The following is a 23,866-nucleotide window of genomic DNA, read 5'->3' as shown; positions in this document are numbered from 1 at the left end:
AGAGAATGGGGGGAGGCACTTACCCCTCGGTCTGCTGCAGACTGTGCCTCATTGTTTTGATCTGCTGGAAATGGCCTGACATGTCAGTTGATAAGACCATCTCGATGACGAGGGTGCGCAGCTCCCTGCAGACAGTCAGCATTACTAAATTACAATCGTATTTATTCTCTAATGAGACGTTTTGCTCACAAAGCGATGGTTAATTTATCTCTTGGGATGAGCATGAACATTATTTTTAAAAATGAGAAAAGCACTTCAAATTATTATTATCTGGAAACCTCCAGCCTCCTGAGAGTTGATGGGAGTTGGGTACTTAAAAAATACGACAACGCAACCCTGCTATTACTTCATCGGTCCTGCTGCTTTGTTATCCCTCATTTCAGAATCATGAACTGTAATTACATTCTGGGGCTCTGGGTGGGATGTTTTGCCGGATTTCCACATAACTGCAATCAGCAGAACGTGGAGAAGGTTAAGACTTTACCACCAGCACTGAACTTTCACTTGGGAACTCAGAAGGGGAAGAGAAACCAACTAGATCTCGGGATAGTTCCCTTAAAGAAGGAGGCTCACCAGGAGGTATAAAGGACCCCTGGATAGTTAAGTCCAGTCAAAGGCGACTATGGGGTTGTGGCGCTCATCTCGCTTTTCAGGCCGAGGGAGATAGTGTTTGTCTGAAGATAGCTTTCCGGGTCATGTGGCCAGCATGACTAAACTGCTTCTGGCACAACAGGACACCATGACGAAAGCCAGAGCATATGGAAACACAATTGACCTTCCCGCTACAGCAGTGCCTATTTATCTACTTGCACTGGTGTGCTTTCGAACTGCTAGGTTGGCAGGAGCAGGGAAAGAGCAACGAGACCTCACCCCGTCGTGGGGACTTGAACTGCCAACCTTCTAATCAGCAAGCCCAAGAAGCTCAGTGGTTTAAACCACAGCGCTACTCATGCTGTGGTGTGCAGTCGCTGGGGGAGGTGACTACTTTGGTGACAGAAAAGCTACCAGGTGGTGACTTGCAGCCATCTCAGCTTGCGCCTGGTAGGACAGCACCTCCATTGGATAACATCCCAGAAAGGAAGGGCATTTTGCAGCATACCTTTGTTACCCTGTGGGGATGCTTTCTGAGGGCTATTTCTCCACATCTTGGGAAGGGAAAATAAACTGCACACGTGAGCCTTTAAAAGAACCCATGTGCCAAATGCAATGTTGGGACTATCTCAGGGATATCTTTGCATATGCAAACTTTGTGCAGATTGGGGTCATAAGCCGGTACCCCTGAGTCTTCTTAATACTTAGCAACACCCCCATCCTGCACACAAAGCTGATGTGGAAGAGCCATAGCTCAGGGGGTAGAGCATCTGCCTTGCATATGGAAGTTTCCTGGTTCAATCCCTGACATCTCCAGGTTAGGGCTGAGAGAGGCTGCCTGTCTGAAACCCCGAAGAGTTATTTTTATTTATTCTATATTATTTATTGAATTTATATACCACCTTACACCCGGGGGTCTCTGGAATGGGCAAAATCCACATGACACAGACCACTCACACTGGAGGAAGTTTTGACATATGACTCTGGCAACATGGTAGCCAACCAACTGGAAGAGCTTTTGTGGTAGCTGGAATACTATGAGCCAGGCCTATGATGCGTGTCACTCTCAACAAGCCCTGCTGTCTTACCTCCACTCATCTTTGGTTAGGTTCACCAGAATGTTCATTTCTTCTTCTTGCATAATCTTATAAGCAGCACTTACATGATGGTTTTCAAGAACGGAGCGATCATTGTACAAAATGGCAACATCTGACCTAGATGCAAAGAGTGGGATATTAAGCTTGAGTTCACAACACCTTGGCAGGTTTATCTACCTGTCAGGTGAGTCAGGAGAGCTGCATCCAGCTAAGGCACAAGAAAACACCTTATGACAGTGGTGAGGAACCTCCAATTCAATATGTTGCAGCCCATTCTGTCACATCAGGGCATGAAATCCTTTCAAAACTAGAACTATCTCAATTTTATCTTTGCTTTTGAAATCTGAAATGAGAAGGGCTGAGTTTTTATTCAGTGTTGGTTTTTTTTTAAAAAAATGGCCCCATAATTTAAGATCAAAATAGAAAAGTGGTTTAAATTTGGAATTACTGGACTGAGTGGTAAAAAGTTATTTTTAGTTATAGCTTGCAAGCCTTGGCTTGACAGTGTCGCCATGGGAGCAAATATGACACTGGATAAATAAATCAACACACGCATTCTAAGTCTGTAAAGTTTATGAACTGAGTAACATGTCTGGCAAGAGCAGTGTCCTAGGACACGCTGCATGATAGGGTGAGGGAAAACGAGTCTTCATTTTCAGTTGGGGGGTCATAGCAATTTGTGGGAGAACGAAGAAGAAAACACCCCTTCATTAAATCATGAATGGAGAACCTTTGACAGTCCAAGGGTTCTATTCATTGTCAGGCAAACTTCCAGGGGCCACATGCCAGTGCTGAGAAGGGCCAGAGACAAAAGTGGGAGGAGCAATTGATGCAGTTGTTTCACACATGTTCACACGCAGACCTCTCTACCTGCCCGGCTTCGGGGAATTGGCTTCCTCCCCCCTCTGGCAGTAGATAAGCAGAACAAAGGAAAAGGAGTCTTCCTACCAGTTAAAAACTTGAATGAACACAGCGAGAGAACAAAAAATTCATTTCCAAGGAATGGTGGTGCTCCCAGTTAAGGGTTCCATCCACTTCCTGCCTTGTCACCCACGTCACTACCGCGTCTTGTACCCTGAGCTCATAACCACTGTGCTTTCTGCGCTGCCACCTTATCAGCTCTTCTTGACCTTGGGCTGGGCGGATGAAAGCTTTCCAGAGACAGTGAATCTGTTAACTCTCTCTCTCCCAGTACTTCTCCTAGCTGTTCCTCGTCTAGTATTTCCCAGCTTCTGCCTTCTGAATTATGTCCCTCTGCAAACCACTGTTTACTGTCTATACTGTCCTCCTGCTCCTGGGAACATTCAGGATTCTGATCAGGAGGAGGGGGAGGCATTCCTCCTCAATGCAGCCCCCCTCAGCATGTTCCCGGACACTATCCACCATCCAGGGAAGCAAGAGTTCAAGGACGCAGTCCAGTCAGACAAAAATACTCAAAGGGATATGGACTGGGGAAGAGTCCTGAGAGGCTTGGTGGGTCACTTTTGACCCTCAGGCCTGAGGTTCTCCATCTCTTCATTAAACGGTGCAATATGAATTTCAAATCACAATGGCTGGAATTCAAAATAGCATTGAGGCAATCATTCCATCTGTGGAAGCAGTTCTATTTGCCAGGTGGAAAGATCTCCCCTCTCCTCCCACCATGCACTGTTTTGGGGGTTATTCTGACCCCCAAGAGCCAATTTGGAGGGGAGCAGGTGGGAAGGGGGGGTCCCATTCTTCTAGCAGGACCCATTGCAATGGTTCCCACTGGCAGGACCGTTTAGATTAATCCTTCTCAACAAGTCTTCACTGCAATTGTATGAAAAAAAAAATTGCTAGGTAGAAGTGGGCTGATTTCTTGGCACCCTTATAAATGACTGATAGGCGCCATAGTGTTATATGAATGCCACATCCGATAACCTAGCTACACACTGCTGGGTTGAGCCAACGAGGGGCCCCTTCTAAGCCTCTGGGATCTTGACCAGTGCTCAGCCTGGATGATCTCTATCACCAGAGCTCCTGCCAAAAATGAGGGGATATAAATAAACTTTGAAGTGCCAATACCAGCTTCAAGCGAGGGCTGGGAACCCTTCACTCGTGACTTTGCTTCTCTTCTGTCCCTCGTGCCTTCTGGAAGCACTGAAATTATTGCACTGATGGCAATTTCTGCATTGTATCATGCGCAATACCGGCTTGGGAGTCTGCCATGGGATATTGCAAGAAAGCAATGCCTGAAAGCCTGCTCAAAGATTTCCTCCTTCCCAGTTTTATGTGTTTGTTCTTATACTACCAGCTTACCTGGTCTGGATGTGAAAGTTGTTTGTAGTCCCAGTATGCTCGTAGTCATGGATTGTAGCTGCAAAGATCATTGCTAATATTTCCAGTTCGGTGAGCCAGTGCTAGTCAACAACAACAACAAAACCTTCCATCATATGAAGGTTCATCTCTGGCTAAGTTATCTTGTCTTATAGAATCCTACCCTTTCTTAATACAGAGCAGGGATGGGGATGTCCTCCAGATGTTGCTGGACTACAACTCCCATTGTCCATGACAGAGCCGGCCCAACCGTGAGATTGGGTGAGGTGGCTGCTTCAAGCAGCATCACTTAAGGGGCATCACCCGGCTCTGCCACTCAGCCTTGCAGCTTGTCTCCCTGGCCTCTAGGGGCAGAGAGGAACTGGTAGCAAAGCTCTGTGGAAAACTCCCCTTCCACCCAATGAGGGAGACTCCTTACAGAGTTGGCGCCCCCATCGTGGGGGTGTTTTGCCTCAGGTTCTGAGACATCTTGGGCTGCCCCAGTCCCTGACCAATGGCTATGCTGGTTGGGGCCAAGGGAAGCTGCAGTCCAAGAAGATTTGGAGGGTCACAGGTTCCCCACTACCGGCTTAGCCTTTGTGCTATCATACTCCCATACGGCAAGAAAGGTTGCAGGAAGTGGTCCATAACCTTTGCACTTATCAATGTTGCCTTAAACCTCAAGCCACATATACCTCAAGACACCATATAGCTTTCCTAGCATCTTGCTCCTCATTCATTTCTGCCATCAGGATACTTATAAATAGCCAAGGATAAAAGGTTCAGGCTGGCATTCTGTTAATCTCTGGGCAGAGAGAGAGCTTAAAAAAAAATGCATGGACCGTGAGAGAGTTGGCTACCATCAAAAGCTTTATTTTAGTGACTCCAAAGTCATAGTCAAATGCTGAGTCAAATGCTGACAGTGCCTAGAAGCAGGCTGCCCTTGAGCATCCCTAAAGGTGCCGTGGGTTAAACCACAGAGCCTAGGACTTGCCAATCAGAAGGCCGGCAGTTCGAGTCCCCACGACAGGGTGATGTCCCATTGCTTGGTCCCGGCTCCTGCCAACCTAGCAGTTCAAAAGCGCATCAAAGTGCAAGTAGATAAATAGGTACCACTCCGGTGGGAAGGTAAACAGCGTTTCTGTGCCTGCTCTGGTTTGCCAGAAGTGGCTTAGTCATGCTGGCCACATGACCCGGAAGCTGTGCTGGCTGGCTCCCTCGGCCAATAAAGCCAGATGAGCGCCGCAACCCCAGAGTCGGCCACGACTGAACCTAATAGTCAGGGGTCCCTTTACCCTTTGCCTTTAAAGGTGCTCTTTGGATTGTGGCCTCTGGTTTGCCTACCCCCCAAAAAAACATATATATTTGCAGTATGTCTCCCACCAGTGTTCACTAATAGGTTGCATTATGTCACCATGTCCCGACCAGCTCATTATTTCTTACCATGATCCCCGTAAGAAGCATGATGCAATGCACCGTGTGGGTGACATCAGCTGCGTGGATTAAGTTGTGGTAAGGGTTTCGGTGTTTGCTGTAGCCAGTTTCCAAAGCTTCTCCAAACGAAATAAGGCTAGGAACAGGGATCTGCAAGAGGCAAGCACAAGTAATAATCACCAGGGTCACCAGCAGATTTGAGGGTGCTAATTTTGCCATGCCATCTTCCATCCTGAGTTTGGGGGATGGCGCCAGCTAGAAATCAGCCAGCATGTATGCAAACTGGTACCTGCCGATAGGACATTTAGCAACAACCCATAATCCTCCTGTGCTGAGATGGACAACAGGTGACATTGCAGAGCCCATCTTGTGGGATTGCTTAGAACTGAAGCTACTGAAGCTTCACTCAGTCTAGGCAAATAGTCACTTGGGTGGGTGGCACCTGTTTTCTGTCACTGCCAAACTGATGCACTAGTTTCCTGGCCTTCGGTCTCCTGCATTTATTCAGCCCAGCTCCTGCCTAAGATGCTTGCCCTTCTTTTGGCCTGAGCCCTTGATTGCCAGCCCACTTCAAGTCATCTCTGTACACGTTGCATATTATTATTTTTTGTAAGGACTCAGTACATTTCCCAGCACAATTCAAAGTGTTGGTGCTGACCTTTAAAGCCTTAAACGGCCTCGGCCCAGTATACCTGAAGGAGCGTCTCCATCCCCCATCATTCAGCCTGGACTCTGAGGTCCAGCTTCAAGGGCCTTCTGGCGGTTCCCTCACTGAGAGAAATGAGGTTACAGGGAACCAGGCAGAGGGCCTTCTCAGTAGTGGCCCTGTGGAATGCCCTATCGGATGTCAAGGAAATAAACAATTATCTGACTTTTAGAAGACATCTGAAGGCAACCCTATTTAGGGAAGTTTTTAATGTTTGATCGTGTTTTTAATATAATTATAATTATAACATTTAATTATAATTATAATTATAATTTAGTGTGATGGCATCTGCACTTTGGAACTCCCTGCCTATTGAGATCAAGCAGGAGCCTTCAATGTACTCTTTTTGGCACCTGCTAAAAATAATCCTATTTAGACAAGTGTACCCAGATCCTTAGAAAGTTGGGGCAATTTTAATCTGTTTTAGTATTTTAACTTTTGTATGTTTTAAACGATGGTTGTGATTTTTTTCTTGATTTTATTCTTTTGTCCTGTTGTAAACCACCTTGAGGTTGTTGGGTTTTTTGTTTTTGTTTTTACAATCAAGCGGCATATAAATTTTATGATAATTTAATTACAATACACATGTGTCAACACAGAGTATTTAGCAACAAATAAATAAATAAATGACATGAAATAACTTCCTTTAGGTGTGTCTGTGTGCAAAATGTTTCTTTGCAAGTTAACAATATGCCATAATTCCCATATCTGGTAGTTATAGCAGTTGTATATAACAAAGCAATCAACACACACACACACACATACATATATATATATATATATATATATATATATATATATATATATATGCAGGTTTTGGTGTCCTCGGGTGTCTTCCCGTGTAAAAGTTGGGGTGTCTATGCGACGTTTCGACGAGGTCTCACTCGTCATCTTCAGGCTGGTGCTTTCGGCTTCTTGTTACTGGAACAGAGCAGGATCTCAGTGTTTTAGTTCCTATAAATACTGTTGAGGGGGTGTGGTGTATAGCCTCCAATGTTCTGGGCAGAGAGGAAGTTCCCAGGCTAGTGTGCCTTTTCTTCTTTTGTTCCTTAATTACTTGAGGGATATCTTGAGTGATTTCTTGAGTGATATCCTGAGTACCACTTAGGTGGGTCGTTAGGTGTGGATTAGTTGCTAAAGTCTTTGTGTCTTGACCTCTTGAACTTTGTGAAGAGTTTTTCTGAGAAGATGGCTGTACTGCATTTAGTTGTGCTCTGGCTTGGCTTCGTGTATAGGGGCGAGCTGTGGTTTTGTGGCCTGTGTCAGCCAGATCTGTGTAGGGATTGCAGGGGGGTGCAGCATCCGGAGGTGCCACCATGGTTTGGCTACTGGATGGTGTCTGTAATTTATCTGTGGAGAGGGTCTGGGTTTGGGTCTGGTGTGGTTGATTGGTGATGGCGTTCTGTGTGCCTCTGGATCTGGTGTCAGTTTTTGTGGGGAGGGCTAATTTCCAGATGTCTGGCAAGCGGGATGTGTCGTCACGCTTGTTCATGTTGTGAGGGTGTTTCTCTATCTCGATGGCTTCCATGATTATTCTCTTGTGGTGATGTTCCATGTTAAAGAGCAATTTGGAATCTGCAAAATTAATTTCGTGTCCTGTTTCTTTCATGTGTTGGAAAAGAGAGGAAGTTTTTTCTTCTTTTTTGACGGCATTCTTGTGTTCTGCGATACGTGCATTTATTCGTCTGTTTGTTTGTCCAATGTACGTGGCTGGGCAGACTTTGCAGGGTATTTCATAGACCCCTTGGTTTTCCAACTGGATTTTATCCTTGGGGTTTCTGAGGATATTGGCTATTTTTTGGTTGGTGCAAAAGGCTGTTTTGATATTGTGTTTATGGAGGATTTTGCTAATTTTATCTGTAGTGCCCTTGAACCACAGCTCGCCCCTATACACGAAGCCAAGCCAGAGCACAACTAAATGCAGTACAGCCATCTTCTCAGAAAAACTCTTCACAAAGTTCAAGAGGTCAAGACACAAAGACTTAGCAACTAATCCACACCTAATGACCCACCTAAGTGGTACTCAGGATATCACTCAAGAAATCACTCAAGATATCCCTCAAGTAATTAAGGAACAAAAGAAGAAAAGGCACACTAGCCTGGGAACTTCCTCTCTGCCCAGAACATTGGAGGCTATACACCACACCCCCTCAACAGTATTTATAGGAACTAAAACACTGAGATCCTGCTCTGTTCCAGTAACAAGAAGCCGAAAGCACCAGCCTGAAGATGACGAGTGAGACCTCGTCGAAACGTCGCATAGACACCCCAACTTTTACACGGGAAGACACCCGAGGACACCAAAACCTGCATTCCTGTACCCGTGAAAATCTACGAAAGCAAATATATATATATATATATATGCAGGTTTTGGTGTCCTCGGGTGTCTTCCCGTGTAAAAGTTGGGGTGTCTAGGCGACGTTTCGACGAGGTCTCACTCGTCATCTTCAGGCTGGTGCTTTCGGCTTCTTGTTACTGGAACAGAGCAGGATCTCAGTGTTTGAGTTCCTATAAATACTGTTGAGGGGGTGTGGTGTATAGCCTCCAATGTTCTGGGCAGAGAGGAAGTTCCCAGGCTAGTGTGCCTTTTCTTCTTTTGTTCCTTAATTACTTGAGGGGTATCCTGAGTGATTTCTTGAGTGATATCCTGAGTACCACTTAGGTGGGTCATTAGGTGTGGATTAGTTGCTAAAGTCTTTGTGTCTTGACCTCTTGAACTTTGTGAAGAGTTTTTCTGAGAAAACTGAGTTTTTCATCTCCAGAACCAAACGCCTGGCTGACAAAGACCACTTGACAACTGAGTTACAGAATCTCTCAAATGTGTTAATTGCCAATGGATACCAGCAAAACAGGGTTACGAAGCTAATCCAAAAAGAAACACCCCCCAAAAACCAAGACACAGAAGAAAACAATGGCATGGCCCTCCTTCCTTATATCAAGGGCACTACAGATAAAATTAGCAAAATCCTCCATAAACACAATATCAAAACAGCCTTTTGCACCAACCAAAAAATAGCCAATATCCTCAGAAACCCCAAGGATAAAATCCAGTTGGAAAACCAAGGGGTCTATGAAATACCCTGCAAAGTCTGCCCAGCCACGTACATTGGACAAACAAACAGACGAATAAATGCACGTATCGCAGAACACAAGAATGCCGTCAAAAAAGAAGAAAAAACTTCCTCTCTTTTCCAACACATGAAAGAAACAGGACACGAAATTAATTTTGCAGATTCCAAATTGCTCTTTAACATGGAACATCACCACAAGAGAATAATCATGGAAGCCATCGAGATAGAGAAACACCCTCACAACATGAACAAGCGTGACGACACATCCCGCTTGCCAGACATCTGGAAATTAGCCCTCCCCACAAAAACTGACACCAGATCCAGAGGCACACAGAACGCCATCACCAATCAACCACACCAGACCCAAACCCAGACCCTCTCCACAGATAAATTACAGACACCATCCAGTAGCCAAACCATGGAGGCACCTCCGGATGCTGCACCCCCCTGCAATCCCTACACAGATCTGGCTGACACAAGCCACAAAACCACAGCTCGCCCCTATACACGAAGCCAAGCCAGAGCACAACTAAGTGCAGTACAGCCATATTCTCAGAAAAACTCTTCACAAAGTTCAAGAGGTCAAGACACAAAGACTTTAGCAACTAATCCACACCTAATGACCCACCTAAGTGGTACTCAGGATATCACTCAAGAAATCACTCAGGATATCCCTCAAGTAATTAAGGAACAAAAGAAGAAAAGGCACACTAGCCTGGGAACTTCCTCTCTGCCCAGAACATTGGAGGCTATACACCACACCCCCTCAACAGTATTTATAGGAACTCAAACACTGAGATCCTGCTCTGTTCCAGTAACAAGAAGCCGAAAGCACCAGCCTGAAGATGACGAGTGAGACCTCGTCGAAACGTCGCCTAGACACCCCAACTTTTACACGGGAAGACACCCGAGGACACCAAAACCTGCATTCCTGTACCCGTGAAAATCTACGAAAGCAAATATCTCACATATATATATATATATATATATATATATATATATATATATATATATATATATTTGCTTTCGTAGATTTTCACGGGTACAGGAATGCAGGTTTTGGTGTTCTCGGGTGTCTTCCCGTGTAAAAGTTGGGGTGTCTAGGCGACGTTTCGACGAGGTCTCACTCGTCATCTTCAGGCTGGTGCTTTCGGCTTCTTGTTACTGGAACAGTACTCTGTTCCAGTAACAAGAAGCCGAAAGCACCAGCCTGAAGATGACGAGTGAGACCTCGTCGAAACGTCGCCTAGACACCCCAACTTTTACACGGGAAGACACCCGAGAACACCAAAACCTGCATATATATATATATATATATTAAAATTTGGCCTGCATATTCAATAACAAAACAATATGGATGAATAGAATAAATATTCTCCAGTTCTCTGTAAAGAAATCATATGCCTGTTTTCCCTTCTCTGGCATATGTTTAGGTGTGGGTAGATGTGGTAGTTCTTTAAGGGAAAGCCTCTTACCTTGAAACGGTTCAATAGATCATATCTGGTAAATAATTCATGCATCATAAATTTCAGGCTGTGTCCCCCACTTGCATCATTTAGGGCAAACACGTCAAACGACCATTTATCAACATCCTGTAAAAGAATTTTGAGGAAGGGGGATAATTAAGGATTTGCATACATTCTCCACAAATAGGAGACAGAAAATTCAGGGAAGGGGCAGCAATTAAACTCTGTTTCATTCAAGCAACAAGCACCATTTGAGAATAAGGTATGGTGCATCTATAGACCTGCCTATACCCGTGAAGGAGGTTATTTTGCCACAGTTACCTGAAAACTAGTATGCCACAACAACATGTACAAGGACCTACTCAGTCCTGACACCCCATTTATGTAATACTCTTCCTTCCTAGACATGGCCAATGGCACTGAGGTTTTGAGTTTTTGAATGCTCAGTCTTAAACGTGCTCAGATCTGGCTGGATCATGTTCAACATTGTTTATGAATAGTTACAGATAGGTAGCCGTGTTGGTCTGCCATAGTCAAAACAAAAAAAATTCCTTCCAGTAGCACCTTAAAGACCAACTAAGTTAGTTCTTGGTATGAGCTTTCGTGTGCATGCACACTTCTTCAGATTCTGAAGAAGTGTGCATGCACACGAAAGCTCATACCAAGAACTAACTTAGTTGGTCTTTAAGGTGCTACTGGAAGGAGGTTTTTTTTTGTTTTTTTTGTTTATGAAGTAATTTTCACTCAATAACCTGTTACCCTGACATCCCATAATTGTCAGGGAATCATATTGGCACCAGAAATGTTCTTACCGCAGGTCTTTAGTCTCTTGCAGTCCCCAACTTGCTCTGGGCTGAAAACCAAAATGCGTGTGGCAAAGGACTCTTGCTAGACTGCGATTCCTCATAATATAGATGTTGGGACTGTTTATTTGAAAAACACCCTCATCTCGAAACCTTTCTGCATATAAGCTACCACTTCAAGTTAGAAGGAATCACAGGGTGGGGGTAGCCTTGCTGAAAAAGAACACCTAAAGGAGTGTCTTCACCCTCATTGCTCAGCCCAGACACTGAGGTCCAGCTCTGAGGGTCTTCTGGCAGTTCCCTCACTGCAAGAAGTGAGGTTAAAGGGAACTAGGTAGAGGGCCTTCTCGGTGGTGGCGCCCACCCTTTGGAACACCCTCCCATCAGATGTCAAGGAAATATACAACTATCTGACTTTTAGAAGACATCTGAAGGCAGCCCTGATTAGGGAACTTTTCAATGTTTGATGCTTTATTGTGTTTTTAATATTCTGCTGGGAGTCGCCCAGAGCGGCTGGGGAAAACCAGCCAGATGGGCGGGGATATAAATAAATTATTATTATTATTATTACTGAAACAATAGCAATGATTACCTTTTTGAGCAACACCTCTCAAAACAGATACATCTTACCATTCCAATAATACCTAAATTTCATCACAACTAAGCGGAAGAAGCCATACAATCACAAACCTTTTGTGAAAGCGGAAAAACATGTCCTTGCGTGTGTATTTGATACTGAAACACTTAGGAAATGGTTCACTCAAGCAAGGGGTCAAGCTCAAGGCAGCATGGCCATTGGTCAGTAATGTGGGAAACTGTAGCGCAACAACACCTGGAGGACGCCAGGTTGGGGCTGGTTGTACTATATTTCAGTAGCTAGAATATATGGGTGGGATCCAGCTTCTCGAGCCCCATCACAAGGACTTCTGTTTGAGCAATGGGGCTTCCCAAACAGCACGTGTTAGAATTCCTGCTCCATGATTGCAGTCATGGGATTTTTGTCTATCACATGACGGTGTATGTTTTGACTCCACAGAGTGGGAAGTGATGGAGACAGGATGTTTGTGTTATTGTGTTCCATGAAGTGGGACTATTGTTCTTTGTTTTTTCTCTTTGCTGTCTGATGCTAGAGAGAGACGGAGCCATGCCGCAGTGCTCCGTGTGTGTTTATATGTAAATAAAGTAGATTAGCCAAAATGCTGAGTTGCTGAGGTCTGTTACGCAAGCTGCAAAGGCTCTGCAGATCCCTAAGTGTGCCGGTGTCTGTTGGCATCAGTCGCTGTGATGTTCGGGCTGGATAAAGCTTTTGAAGCTCCCGAACGAAAGACAAGGAGGGAGAGAACATGCCAGTCAGGCATGTATCTCTCTGCCAGGGTCCTACTCGAGTGTAGAACAAGCTCCTGACAGCACGTGTGGGGTGGAGAGTGGGATCGTACAGTTTGGAAGGCCAAATTGCTTGTGCTGCCCAAAGCAACATTTTCTCTTATAGCAAATATTTGTATGTTGCTTTCACTTACACCTGCAGTTGCAATCACAGCTTGTGCTAGTATATTTTTTGGTGCATATTACCTGGCTGTAGAAATTCATTGCAAAATTTGGGGAAGTGTGCATTTTGGCACGTGGTTGTTTTGGTACGCGTTCATTTAAAGGCAAACCGACCAAATTTGCACTTTCTGAAACTGCACTGAATTTCTCCCAAATCCCTACTTTGTAGTAAAGTCCACAAACTGATCTCACCTTAAAAGCTAACATCACTTCAGCTGGATAGGCCAAACCGATCATGCTAGAGGTCTTTCGATACATTCTAGAAGAAAAGAAGCGTCAATGAAACAGCACCTGAAAACTAATGGTGATGTGTTTATGCTTTGGGAGCAGTTCTGGAAAAGTTCCCCTTGCAATTAGAAGTTTGAAATTTGATATAAAAAAGACCCTTAAAATCTTGTGAAAGATGGGAGCCAAAAATGTTTGCTCCCGAAAGCAAGGGAAGGCATAAGCCAACTTACAATGGAATTTGTTGATATTTATATCTGATCTCTGCATTTTATGCCAATGCCCTTTCAATAGTGCCACATGCTTTTCTGTTTTTAAGATAACACTTTCTTGGCCAATGGGAGGTGAAACAGAATTTTAATGTTCTGTCTTTAAAAAAACAACAACATTTTTTTATAAGTTACATTTATTACTGAACAATTTTATTCCTATTCAACGAAACAATTCCCACTCACCCAACATCAATGTTTATAACTCAATTTATATACAATTACATTTTAAGGTTTCGTTTTATCCAATTCCACCCTCTCTAACAAGTTTCTTAATATATTCTGCTGTTTTCTTACACTTCAAACCCTGCTGTGGTCTTCGCATATGGGAAACAACTTTTGAAGACAGATCTGAAATCTTGCTAAGTGCAAAGGCGGAACATTAACATTAAGTTTCTAGTCTATATAAAGAATTTTAATGTTCCGTCTTAGCACTTATCAAGATTTCAGACCTGTCTTCAAATGATCGTTACAAAGAGGACTAAAACAAATGAATCAACCCACCCATGGAGAAAAGAAATTTAAGATGCTACATGCTTAACAGTGGCCTGGCTTGCACATCATGGTAAGCCAAACTATGGCTTATTATGGTTTAGGAACACAAGACAGACCACTGATCAATCAAGCTCAGTGTTGTCTGCTGGCAGACTCTCTTAAGGGTTTCTCGGGGAAGACTTTACTAGTCTGCTCAGAGATGCCAAAGGGGTCTTTCATACTCAAGTCAGATGCTCTACCACTGAGCTATGCCACGTCCTCCTTGTTCTTATATAGCCAGAACTCACCTTTCTACAAAAATCCCTGCTTGTACAGCATGCACAATGCTTCGAAACTTTGGTTTCTCCTCTGGCCTCCTTTTGGTCATCCCCATTTTCCTCGTGAAGGTGGACGCCAACCAATCCCGTACTTCCAGCGGGACTGCATCTGACTGGATATCCGACAGCTCATCCTCTGTATCCAAGAGTCTCCTGTAAATATATATCGGGTGCATGAATCAGTATAGAAGATCTGCAGACTTCAGAATAGGAAGAGGAAAATATGGACCAGGCACTCAAAGCTCTTAGCTCAACCCAACCTTAGCTAAACCCAACCTGCAGAAGTTAAATGCAGTCTTGCATAATTTTGGATTGTGGTGCAGAAAAGAACATAAAAAGAGGTCTAGTGGATCAGGCCAAAGGCCTACCTAGACCCATATCCTGTTTTCAGACTGGCCAGTTTTTTGTTTTGTTTTTTAAATGACAATAAAGATTTATTTTAAAACAAGGTATTATAATACAAGTGGAGAAACTTAGGTTATTTCAGAACTAATAAGCTAGTTTGCTGAATTTGTTTCACAGAGGTTTTTCGGCTTTTTAGTTTGTTCCCTTTCTGAGGCGGCACTTTCCTTCAGGTACCCACCCCATTAATAAATCCAACTCCTGAGGTAACTTTCAGTAATAGTCCTAAGGGCTCCCAACCCCCCTCCCTTAACTGGGTTTTGGGAGTCTCTTCCTTCCTCAGAAGAGTCTCTCCCAGGCTGGTCAGTTTACGGGAACCCTGCAAGAAACACCTCAGCACAACAGTGCATCCCCACTTAAGAATGCCTTAAAGGGGCTTAATAGAATAAAATAAGATCAACATCATTATGATCTAGAGTAGACCATCATTAAATGGAAAATATTAGCACCTGACTAATGAAGGTCAAAATCTTATCAGCAGCGTATCCCCAAATATCAAAAATAACTTTATCAGCACCCCAGAACATCCTCAGCCCGATAAACAACAAACATTACAATCTTCGTTGATAATCTTGCATACTCATTTTAGGTTTCAAGATGGTTTCCTTTGGTATTCTGTTATATTCAGTTCCATTATATACTTTGCTGATGTTCCATCATCTACTCCAGGAAATGAATAATGAAGTGGGCATGAAGAGCTGCCCTGACTCTCTTCTCAGCTTGAAGAACTGATTACCTTGCCTTTCTCCAACATTGTTTGCTCTCGAAGGCCCACTTCTGCTTGGGAGAAGAAGCAGCTCAGTAGCACTTCAGCTAGCAAATGGGAAATAATATTTGAAGGACTTTGCTGTTATGATAATGGAATGAGCGGTTTCAAAATAGGAGGCGGGCAAGGAGGAAATAATCTCAGGCACTGGTCAGAGGATCACAACCAAATTAAGACTACTTCAGTTGTGTTTTTCAGGGCTACTTTTATGAGTATCTTGCCCATATATTGGGGGGGGGGAGAGAGACTTTCTACCTGTGGTGGAACATACTTCACCATACTTCACCCAGCATGGCTATACTGCCAGGGAGTTAAGAGGGTCATAGTGCTCACCCACACCATACATTTAAAGGCCACCCTTTAAGGCACTCTTGGGGGCGACTCCCTCGGCCCCCAGGAATCCTAGGAATCACAGTTTGTTAAGGGTGCTGTTATGTACTGAGTTGATTAGGATCCAAAATGCAGCAGTCTGATTGGTCCTAGAACAATAGGATTCAGAATGCAGCAGTCTGATTGGTCCTAGAACAATAGGATCCAGAATGCAGCAGTCTGATTGGTCCACAGGAGCCTCCCAATCCAGCTCCAGGAGGAAGTGAATCCGCAACCTGATTGGCCTACAGGAGAATCCCGGAATTAGCCAATCACGTGGGGACCATTGTGTAAATAATGTATAGAAAGCAGACATTCTGGGGGAACATTTATTCCTCTTCAACACTATGAGCTGAATAAAGAGCATGAAATCCACTCTCTACTCCGAGTATATTTCACTGCTGTCGACTGTAGCTCTGTGTGGTGGAAACAGCAGTTCCCAAGATTCCTTGAGTGAAGTCATGTGTTTTAAATGTTTCAATATATGGTGAGGATCTCGCCATAGTCCTAAACATCTGGAGGGCACCTGGTTGGCGGACGCTGTCATGGAAATGTCTGACCATAAAAAGGGGAAGAACTTCTTTTAGCTTATTCGTCTTCTTCTTTTTCATCCTCCTCTTTCTCTTTTTTTCTGTTTGTGATCTTCCTCTTCTCTTTGTGACAAATTTGTGTCTAATGAGACCTCAGTAGTAATTCAAGCGAAAGGTTAGGAGAAAATCTAATTCCAAGGTGTTATTTGTTTCCTGGAAATTCAGTTACATCAAATGCATGCTGTGAGGTGCTGGAAGTGACTGAAAGACCTCTGCCTTCTCTTCAGCGGACACTGCAGGCAACCCCTCTATTATTGCTAATTAAGGGCAGGGCCTTGCCCGTGGAGGCAGACTGGTGAAGCAGCTGGCCTCAGGTGGCACATGGTAAAATGCAAATAGCAGGCAACATATCATTAATGTATTTAATTGTTATGCATCAGTGTACACACAAATGATTAGGGACACAATTTTTCACCAGGCATCAAAACATCTTGGCCAATCTCTGCATATCCTCAACAAGCCACTTGTCTGATTTCAAACCTAGCTGGCTCTTAACCAGAGGATTTGTCCATTTCAGTTCTCTTGGTTTCTCCTTTTTCTAATCTTAAATTCTACATTTTCTACATTTCTGCAGCAATTCGGGGGGGGGACATGTTCATGAAAATTCTTTAGCATTTCAGTGTAAACTTCTCCTAATAAACACAATTTTGTATGGATCTACACACTGGGGCAGTAGGACACAGGTGGCGCTGTGGGTTAAAGCCTCAGCGCCTAGGACTTGCTGATCGAAAGGTCGGCGGTTCGAATCCCTGCTGCGGGGTGCGCTCCCGCTGCTCGGTCCCAGCGCCTGCCAACCTAGCAGTTCGAAAGCACCCTCGGGTGCAAGTAGATAAATAGGGACCGCTTTCTAGCGGGAAGGTAAACGGCGTTTCCGTGTGCAGCTCTGGCTCGCCAGAGCAGCGATGTCACACTGGCCATGTGACCCGGAAGTGTCTCCGGACAGCGCTGGCCCCTGGCCTCTTAAGTGAGATGGGCGCACAACCCCAGAGTCTGTCAAGACTGGCCCGTACGGGCAGGGGTACCTTTACCTTTACCTTACACACTGGGGCGGGGACGCAGGTGGTGCTGTGGGTTAAACCACAGAGCCTAGGACTTGCCGATCAGAAGGTCGGCGGTTCGAATCCCTGCAATGGGGCGAGCTCCCGTTGCTCGGTCCCTGCTCCTGCCAACCTAGCAGTTTGAAAGCATGTCAAACTGCAAGTAGATAAATAGGTACCATTCCGGCGGGAAGGTAAACGGCATTTCCGTGCGCTGCTCTGGTTAGCCAGAAGTGGCTTAGTAATGCTGGCCACATGACCCAGAAGCTGTACGCCATCTCTCTCGGCCAATAAAGCGAGATGAGCGCCGCAACCAGTCGGTTGCGACTGGACTGAATGGTCAGGGGTCCCTTTACCTATACCTTTACACACCGGGGCGGGGAGGGGCTCTATAAATAAGTCAGAAATTAAATCATTATAACCACTGGTGGAGGAAGAGGGAGCGGGGGGAGCACATCGCCCCCGGTAGCGTGATCCCGGTGGGGTTCCATCACGCCTGGCCCCCTGCCCGAGCTGGGTGCCACGCCCCTGCAGGCGGTGCATCACAGCCCCAGAATGTACACCATGCCCCTGCGGGCAGCATGCCCCGTCCCCGGGACATTTGTCAGCCCCCCTGCCTGCTCTCTGCCCCCGGAGCCAGAGCATGAAGCTCTGCCACTGATTATAACAGAAGGAGAAAAAATGCTATGGAATATCACAAATAATTTTTTTTTTTGCTCTCCAGCGCTATCTGGTGCTGCATGTTTACAACGAATTCAAAACGCTTTTTCTTTACTACAGTAATGTAGTGGGAAGTGGGAAGCCTGCGTCTTTTGCAGAGGTTGATCGACTACAACACCCATAACCTCAGGCCATTGGGTTGCGCTGGCTGGGGCTGATGGGAGTTGGAGTCCTGCAACCTGTGGGAGGTCCACAGGTTTGCCACCCCTGCTTTTAGGGGGTTTCAAGATAGGCTTCTCTCATTCTTTATGGGGGAATGTGTTAAAATCCCACACTTTGGGATATACAGGTGCCCAGCAGCCCCAGCTCCAGGCCAGCAACATTCTCAGCTCCAGATCTGTGTTCTTCTAGTATGAAACTGGTCAGAATAACCTCCCATAAAGCATTAAGATACACATGATGGCTACAGCACGGACCCTCCAAGTGTCCCTATTTTCCAGGGACAGTCCTGGATTACAGATGCCATCCTGGTTTCTAAATAATAATAATAATAATAATAATAATAATAATAATAATGGCTTCCCCAGCCACTCTGGGCAGCTTCCAACAAAATATTAAAATACAGTAATGCATCAAACATTAAAAGCTTCCCTAAACAGAATATCCTGCTTTCCCTTAGGACGTCCCTATTTTCACCAGAGCAATGTTGGAGCATGTGGTGAGATGTTCCTAATTTCATTGGAGAACTATTGGAGGGTATGGAGTTATGCGACCTCCAAGCCAAGGAGATAAGTAACTGTACAACATTCAGAAGACATTTGAAGGCAGCCCTGTATAAGGAAGTTTTTTTTAAAAAAAGTTTAATGTTTTATTATGTTTTTATATATGTTGGAAGCCGCCCAGAGCAGCTGGGGCAAACCAGTCAGATGGGTGGGGTATACTATTACTACTACTACTACTACTACTACTACTACTACTACTATTGAATAGGATGTCCCTATTTTCATCAGAGAAATGTTGGACGGTATACTACAGTTTCAAATTTTAAATGTAAAGTTTCCAGTCAAAGAAACTTAATTTAAAGTTTGGAATTACTTTGAATCAAATGCATTTCATATCTGCTCCCTCCCCCAACCTTCAGCAACAGGAAAAATACAATCAGGCCTTATTGATTTTTCCACTAAAAGCTATTACTTTCTAGGCAAGTGGGAAACACACATATTAAACACATAATGGGGTCTGGACTAGCCAACTGTTACGCATTCTTATTGTGCTAGCTGGGGACTCCTGAAAATTTAACTCTTGTGACACAGGCCAGGGATTTATGTAGGCAAGTGCTCCCCAAATGCATCGAAGCACTAGGCTGGGATAATTGTGTACAATGTTTCATTTGAATGTTCTTGTCAGGGAACTGCCATCAGAAAGAGAGATGGTGCAGAGGCTCCAGCAGACTCGGAGAGATTCTGCAGCGGAGGAGGGAACCAGCAGGGGGAGAGCAGAAGCTACGGCAGAAGGGGAGTTGGAGGAGGGAGGGCTCTGGGATACTTCTAGTGAGAATAGTGCAGAGGTAACAAGACCCCCGTTGGCAACTCCCACCCTTCGCCGGAAGCTGTCACGCAGAGAGTCACGAAGGCGCATGTCCGTGAAACAACTTTTATGTTGGCGTAAATTTCGTAGACGCCCACTGTCAGATTCTACCAGCGACTAACGGAGTCACGCCTTGGGAGGCTCCGTTAGTGCCTCGGTTTGGTTGACCAGCCAAACACCAGAGGGATCAAGCTTTTACGCACAAGCAGCTCATTATCCCATCATAGTTCTCCTTGAATTTTTGGGAATGTTTTAACAGTTCCGATTTGTGGTAATACAGCAGATGCTTTAGAAGAATGAAGAAGCAGAGGAGGGACAGTGGGGACTTTGCAAGCCAGTCTGAATGATCCATTTTGGTATCTGGCTATATTAAAAAAGATCTGGGGTGCTGCTTAATCAAAGTACATTCTGAGCATTCTGAACCACATGCTCTGGAAGCACATCTTTGAGACTAAAAGTTTCAGAAGTGCAGCGTGAATGATCTACTTTAGCTCAATGTAGGGCCCCTGTTCCAAGCAGAAAATGTATGAATGTGACTTTGCAAAGCCAGTTATTTCATAGGGAATGTTTCTATGAGGTGAGAAATCTGTCATTCTTCCATGCTCCCTCAATTCTTAAATAAATTCAGAAGTATTTTAATATTTAGAAGATGGATGTTTCTCGGGGAGAATCAGTGAAGCCATTTCATGCACCAGAGTTTCTGCCTAGAAATAACTACTTACTTTACTTTATCAAACCTTTATTAGGCATTATGGAAATAAAACCTTAAAAGAGAAAATAACATATAAAAGCCTTGAAATATATATAAAAAGGCAGCAGTTTGCTAAGTACATATATATATATACATATAGAGTCAGTGGTTTTCCTTGTTAACCTGCTCCTTGGAGGACTGCTGCCAAAAACTCGGCTACCCCCGCCGTTACCCTTTGGTCAACGTCGGATAGGTAGAATCCCACACATTCACCTTGCTGCGGTTCCAGACCACCCAAAAGAGGGGACAGCACGCGTTGACGGAGCGTACTGTACAATGGGCAATGAAGGAGAATATGCTCTACAGTGTCCGGGACATTCATAGAGCATCTGCAGAGTCTCTTGTTTCTAGGAATGTTTTGATATCTTCCCCTGACAAATGCTGAGGGAAAAACATTCAAGCGGGCCAGCATAAAAGCCCTACGTTGGGCTGGGATTATTAGTTTAGTGACGTAATTGGCTCTGCTATCTAAGATATTTAATTCATAGAATATGGGGGAGCAAATTTTGTTTACAGCTGCCATAATATTTTGTCTCTCGACATCCTTTAGTCTAGTTAGGATATTATGGGAAATATATTGCTCATTAGAATTGTACAGGGACTCCAGCTCGACACCTAAAGATTCAATCTTTTTTTCGAGGTGCTGATACCATCTTGATTTATAGGAGTCTTTGAGCAAATCAGCGAGCAGACTTGATGGAGGGCAGCGGAAGTGGCAGCGTAACCAATACTTTATTGAGGTGGACCATGCCCAATATTCCATTGTGTGTATGCCTATTTCTGCACACATTGTTTCATATTTGATCATAGCTGGGAGTCCAAGAATACGTCTCAGAAAGCTAGAGTGAATCTTTTTTAAATCATTGTTATATGCTTGGACCCATAGCGGGATTCCATAGAATATCTGGGATTGCACTTTTGTTTGAAATATCTGATTTGCCGCAGGAATAAATTGATTACCTTTCTGATAATAAAAACGGGCAACTGCTGATGAGATGCACTTTGCCTGTTTTATGGCATTTGTGCGATGGGTTGCCCACCCTAAATTGCTCTGGAATAAGATTCCCAGATACCTATAGATTTTCACTTGTTGGATTTCTTGCCCTCTTATTTTCCATTTCTCTAATTTCCAACCATTCGAGAAGACCAAAATTTTTGTCTTCTCATAGTTTATAGAGAGTTTGTTACATTCGCAATAGAGGATCAGTGAAGATATAAGACGTTTTAGACCCAAGCTCGTTAAGGATAGTAGGACAGCATCGTCTGCGTATAGTAAGAGAGGAACTGGTTTCTGATTAAGTTTAGGGGCATGTGATTCTATTTTCTGAAGGTAATCTGGCAAGTCTGATAAAAATAAATTAAATAGAAAGGGGGCAAGAATGCACCCTTGTTTTACCCCTTTCGAGATTGGGATGTCTGATGAAAGGTGACCTTTGATGTTAAGTTTGACTTGACAGGTATTGGAAGAGTGTAGATTTTGGATTAGGATCAATAGGCGCTGATCAATTTTTAATTCTGCGAGTTTCCTCCACAACTTTGGGCGGTCAATTGAGTCGAATGCACCACGAAAGTCTACAAAAGCAGCGTATATCTTAGATTGCCTTTGGGATCTGTATTTTTCAACCAGATGCATAAGAATAAGACAATGGTCTAGTGTAGAGCAACCTTTGGAGAAACCTATTTGTTCTTTCCCTGGTAAATTTAGATTTTTCATCCAGGTAAGGAGTTTAGATAAGAGGTGCTTAGCGTAGATTTTCCCTATCACTGATAGAAGGCTTATCGGTCTATAATTCCTTGGTTCTTTTGGGTCGCCATTTTTAAAGATTGGAATAATTATTGATCTTAGCCATATCTCAGGTATGATCCCATATTTATCTATAAGCGTAAACAGTTGGGCTAAGGGTTCTGCCCACCAATCTATATAGGTCTTAAATAGTTCTATTGGTAGACCGTCTGGCCCAGGAGATTTCCCCGATTTGAAATTTTTTACTATCTCTCTAATTTCCTCTTCCTCTACCCTTGGCCACTCCTGGAGTTTAATAATTTTATTTTTAGTGGTTTCATTTCCTTTAAGTTCACTATGTAGATTGTTAAATACAGATGTAAAGTATTGGGACCATTTGGATTCTGCAATTGGTGGTAGAGTTAGTTGATTTTCGGCTTTCAATCCTCCATACACTAAGTTCCAGAACGCTTTGTTGTTTTTACTCTGAATTGAGTCAAATAATTGTAGCCATTTTTGGGTTGCGTATTTCTGTTTCTTTTCGGCCAGAATGTAATGATATTTTCTTTTTTCATCAAGATAAGAGGGCTCTAGTTTAGTGCGATTATTTTTAAATGTTTGGCGCAGTTTTCTTTTTAGCTGGAAACATTCATCATCAAACCAAGGGCTAGCGGTATGTTTAAGTACCCAAACTTTAGGTGGAGTACTAAGCTCTACAAACATTTGGAAGATTTCATTATAAATTTTTGGAATATCACTGTAGACATTAGTGATCTTTAAGTTGGATAATACTTGTTTTCTCAAATTGGCTGTAAGTTTTTGCGTGTGTAGAAATAACTATATTGTGCGGAGTGCTCAACTGGGATCTGGGAGACCCAGGTTTAAATTTCTACTCTGTCATGAAGCTACAACATGCCGCTACATATACTCACCTCAGTAAGAAACTTATTTTGACAATGGCTTCATTTTTCAGCTTGCGGCAGTATCTTACAGAAAGGCACATAGTACACACAGGTGGCTGCTTGAATCAGTTGGGGTGAGGGGGCCAACCGGTGCTGCCCCCATGCTGATGAAGAAGAAAGGCTGGCCATTGTGACCTCATGTTGACCCTGCCTGCCAGAAGAGTGACAGGATCATGTCCCCTACAGCTGATTCTGCCCACCTAAAGGAGGAGTGGCCCCATGTGCCCCTCCCACAGTTAGTATTGTATATTAGAATAATGGGCCAGGATTTGGGAAACCAAGGATCAAATACTCACTCGGTGTTGAGGATCACCTTGGGCCTGTCACAGTCTCTCAACCTAATCTACCTCACAGGGATAAACAGGAAGGGGGAGAGCCCGAGCTTTATATGTCACCTGGAACTCCTCGAGTGAAAGGTAATATCTAGATGTAATAATATGAATATAGGTAAAGGTAAAGGGCCCCCTGACCATTAGGTCCAGTTGTGACCGACTCTGGGGTTGCGGCGCTCATCTCACTTTATTGGCCGAGGGAGCCGGCATACAGCTTCCAGGTAATGTGGCCAGCATGACTAAGCTGCTTCTGGCGAACCAGAGCAGCGCACAGAAACACCGTTTACCTTCCCGCCGGAGCGATACCTATTTATCTCCTTGCACTTTGACGTGCTTTCGAACTGCTAGGTGGGCAGGAGCAGGGACCGAGCAACGGGAGTTCACCCCGTCA

At 44.1% G+C, this 23,866-nt stretch overlaps 1 protein-coding gene across 5 annotated transcripts in view; it reads right to left on the bottom strand.

Annotated features, from left to right (window-relative positions):
* The window catches only part of PDE1A (phosphodiesterase 1A), a 159,380-nt gene that overhangs the window by 20,934 nt on the left and 114,580 nt on the right, over positions 1–23,866 (bottom strand). For 4 of the 5 annotated variants that reach the window (XM_081921869.1, XM_081921873.1, XM_081921871.1 and 1 more), the window contains exons 3-9: positions 14,267–14,449; positions 13,183–13,249; positions 10,652–10,768; positions 5,409–5,549; positions 3,969–4,069; positions 1,680–1,805; positions 24–125 (exon numbers count right to left, since the gene is read on the bottom strand). In XM_081921869.1, coding sequence (XP_081777995.1) covers positions 24–125; positions 1,680–1,805; positions 3,969–4,069; positions 5,409–5,549; positions 10,652–10,768; positions 13,183–13,249; positions 14,267–14,449 — 837 coding nt within the window. Of the gene's footprint in view, positions 1–23; positions 126–1,679; positions 1,806–3,968; positions 4,070–5,408; positions 5,550–10,651; positions 10,769–13,182; positions 13,250–14,266; positions 14,450–23,113; positions 23,267–23,866 lie in introns of those variants that run through there. The other variant, XM_081921872.1, reaches the window with a different exon arrangement.

Source organism: Podarcis melisellensis (genome assembly GCF_964234715.1).
Source record: "Podarcis melisellensis genome assembly, chromosome: 1".
NCBI lineage: Eukaryota > Metazoa > Chordata > Lepidosauria > Squamata > Lacertidae > Podarcis > Podarcis melisellensis.
Note: the sequence above shows the minus strand (reverse complement) of the source record. Positions and strands in the feature narration are given on the sequence as shown.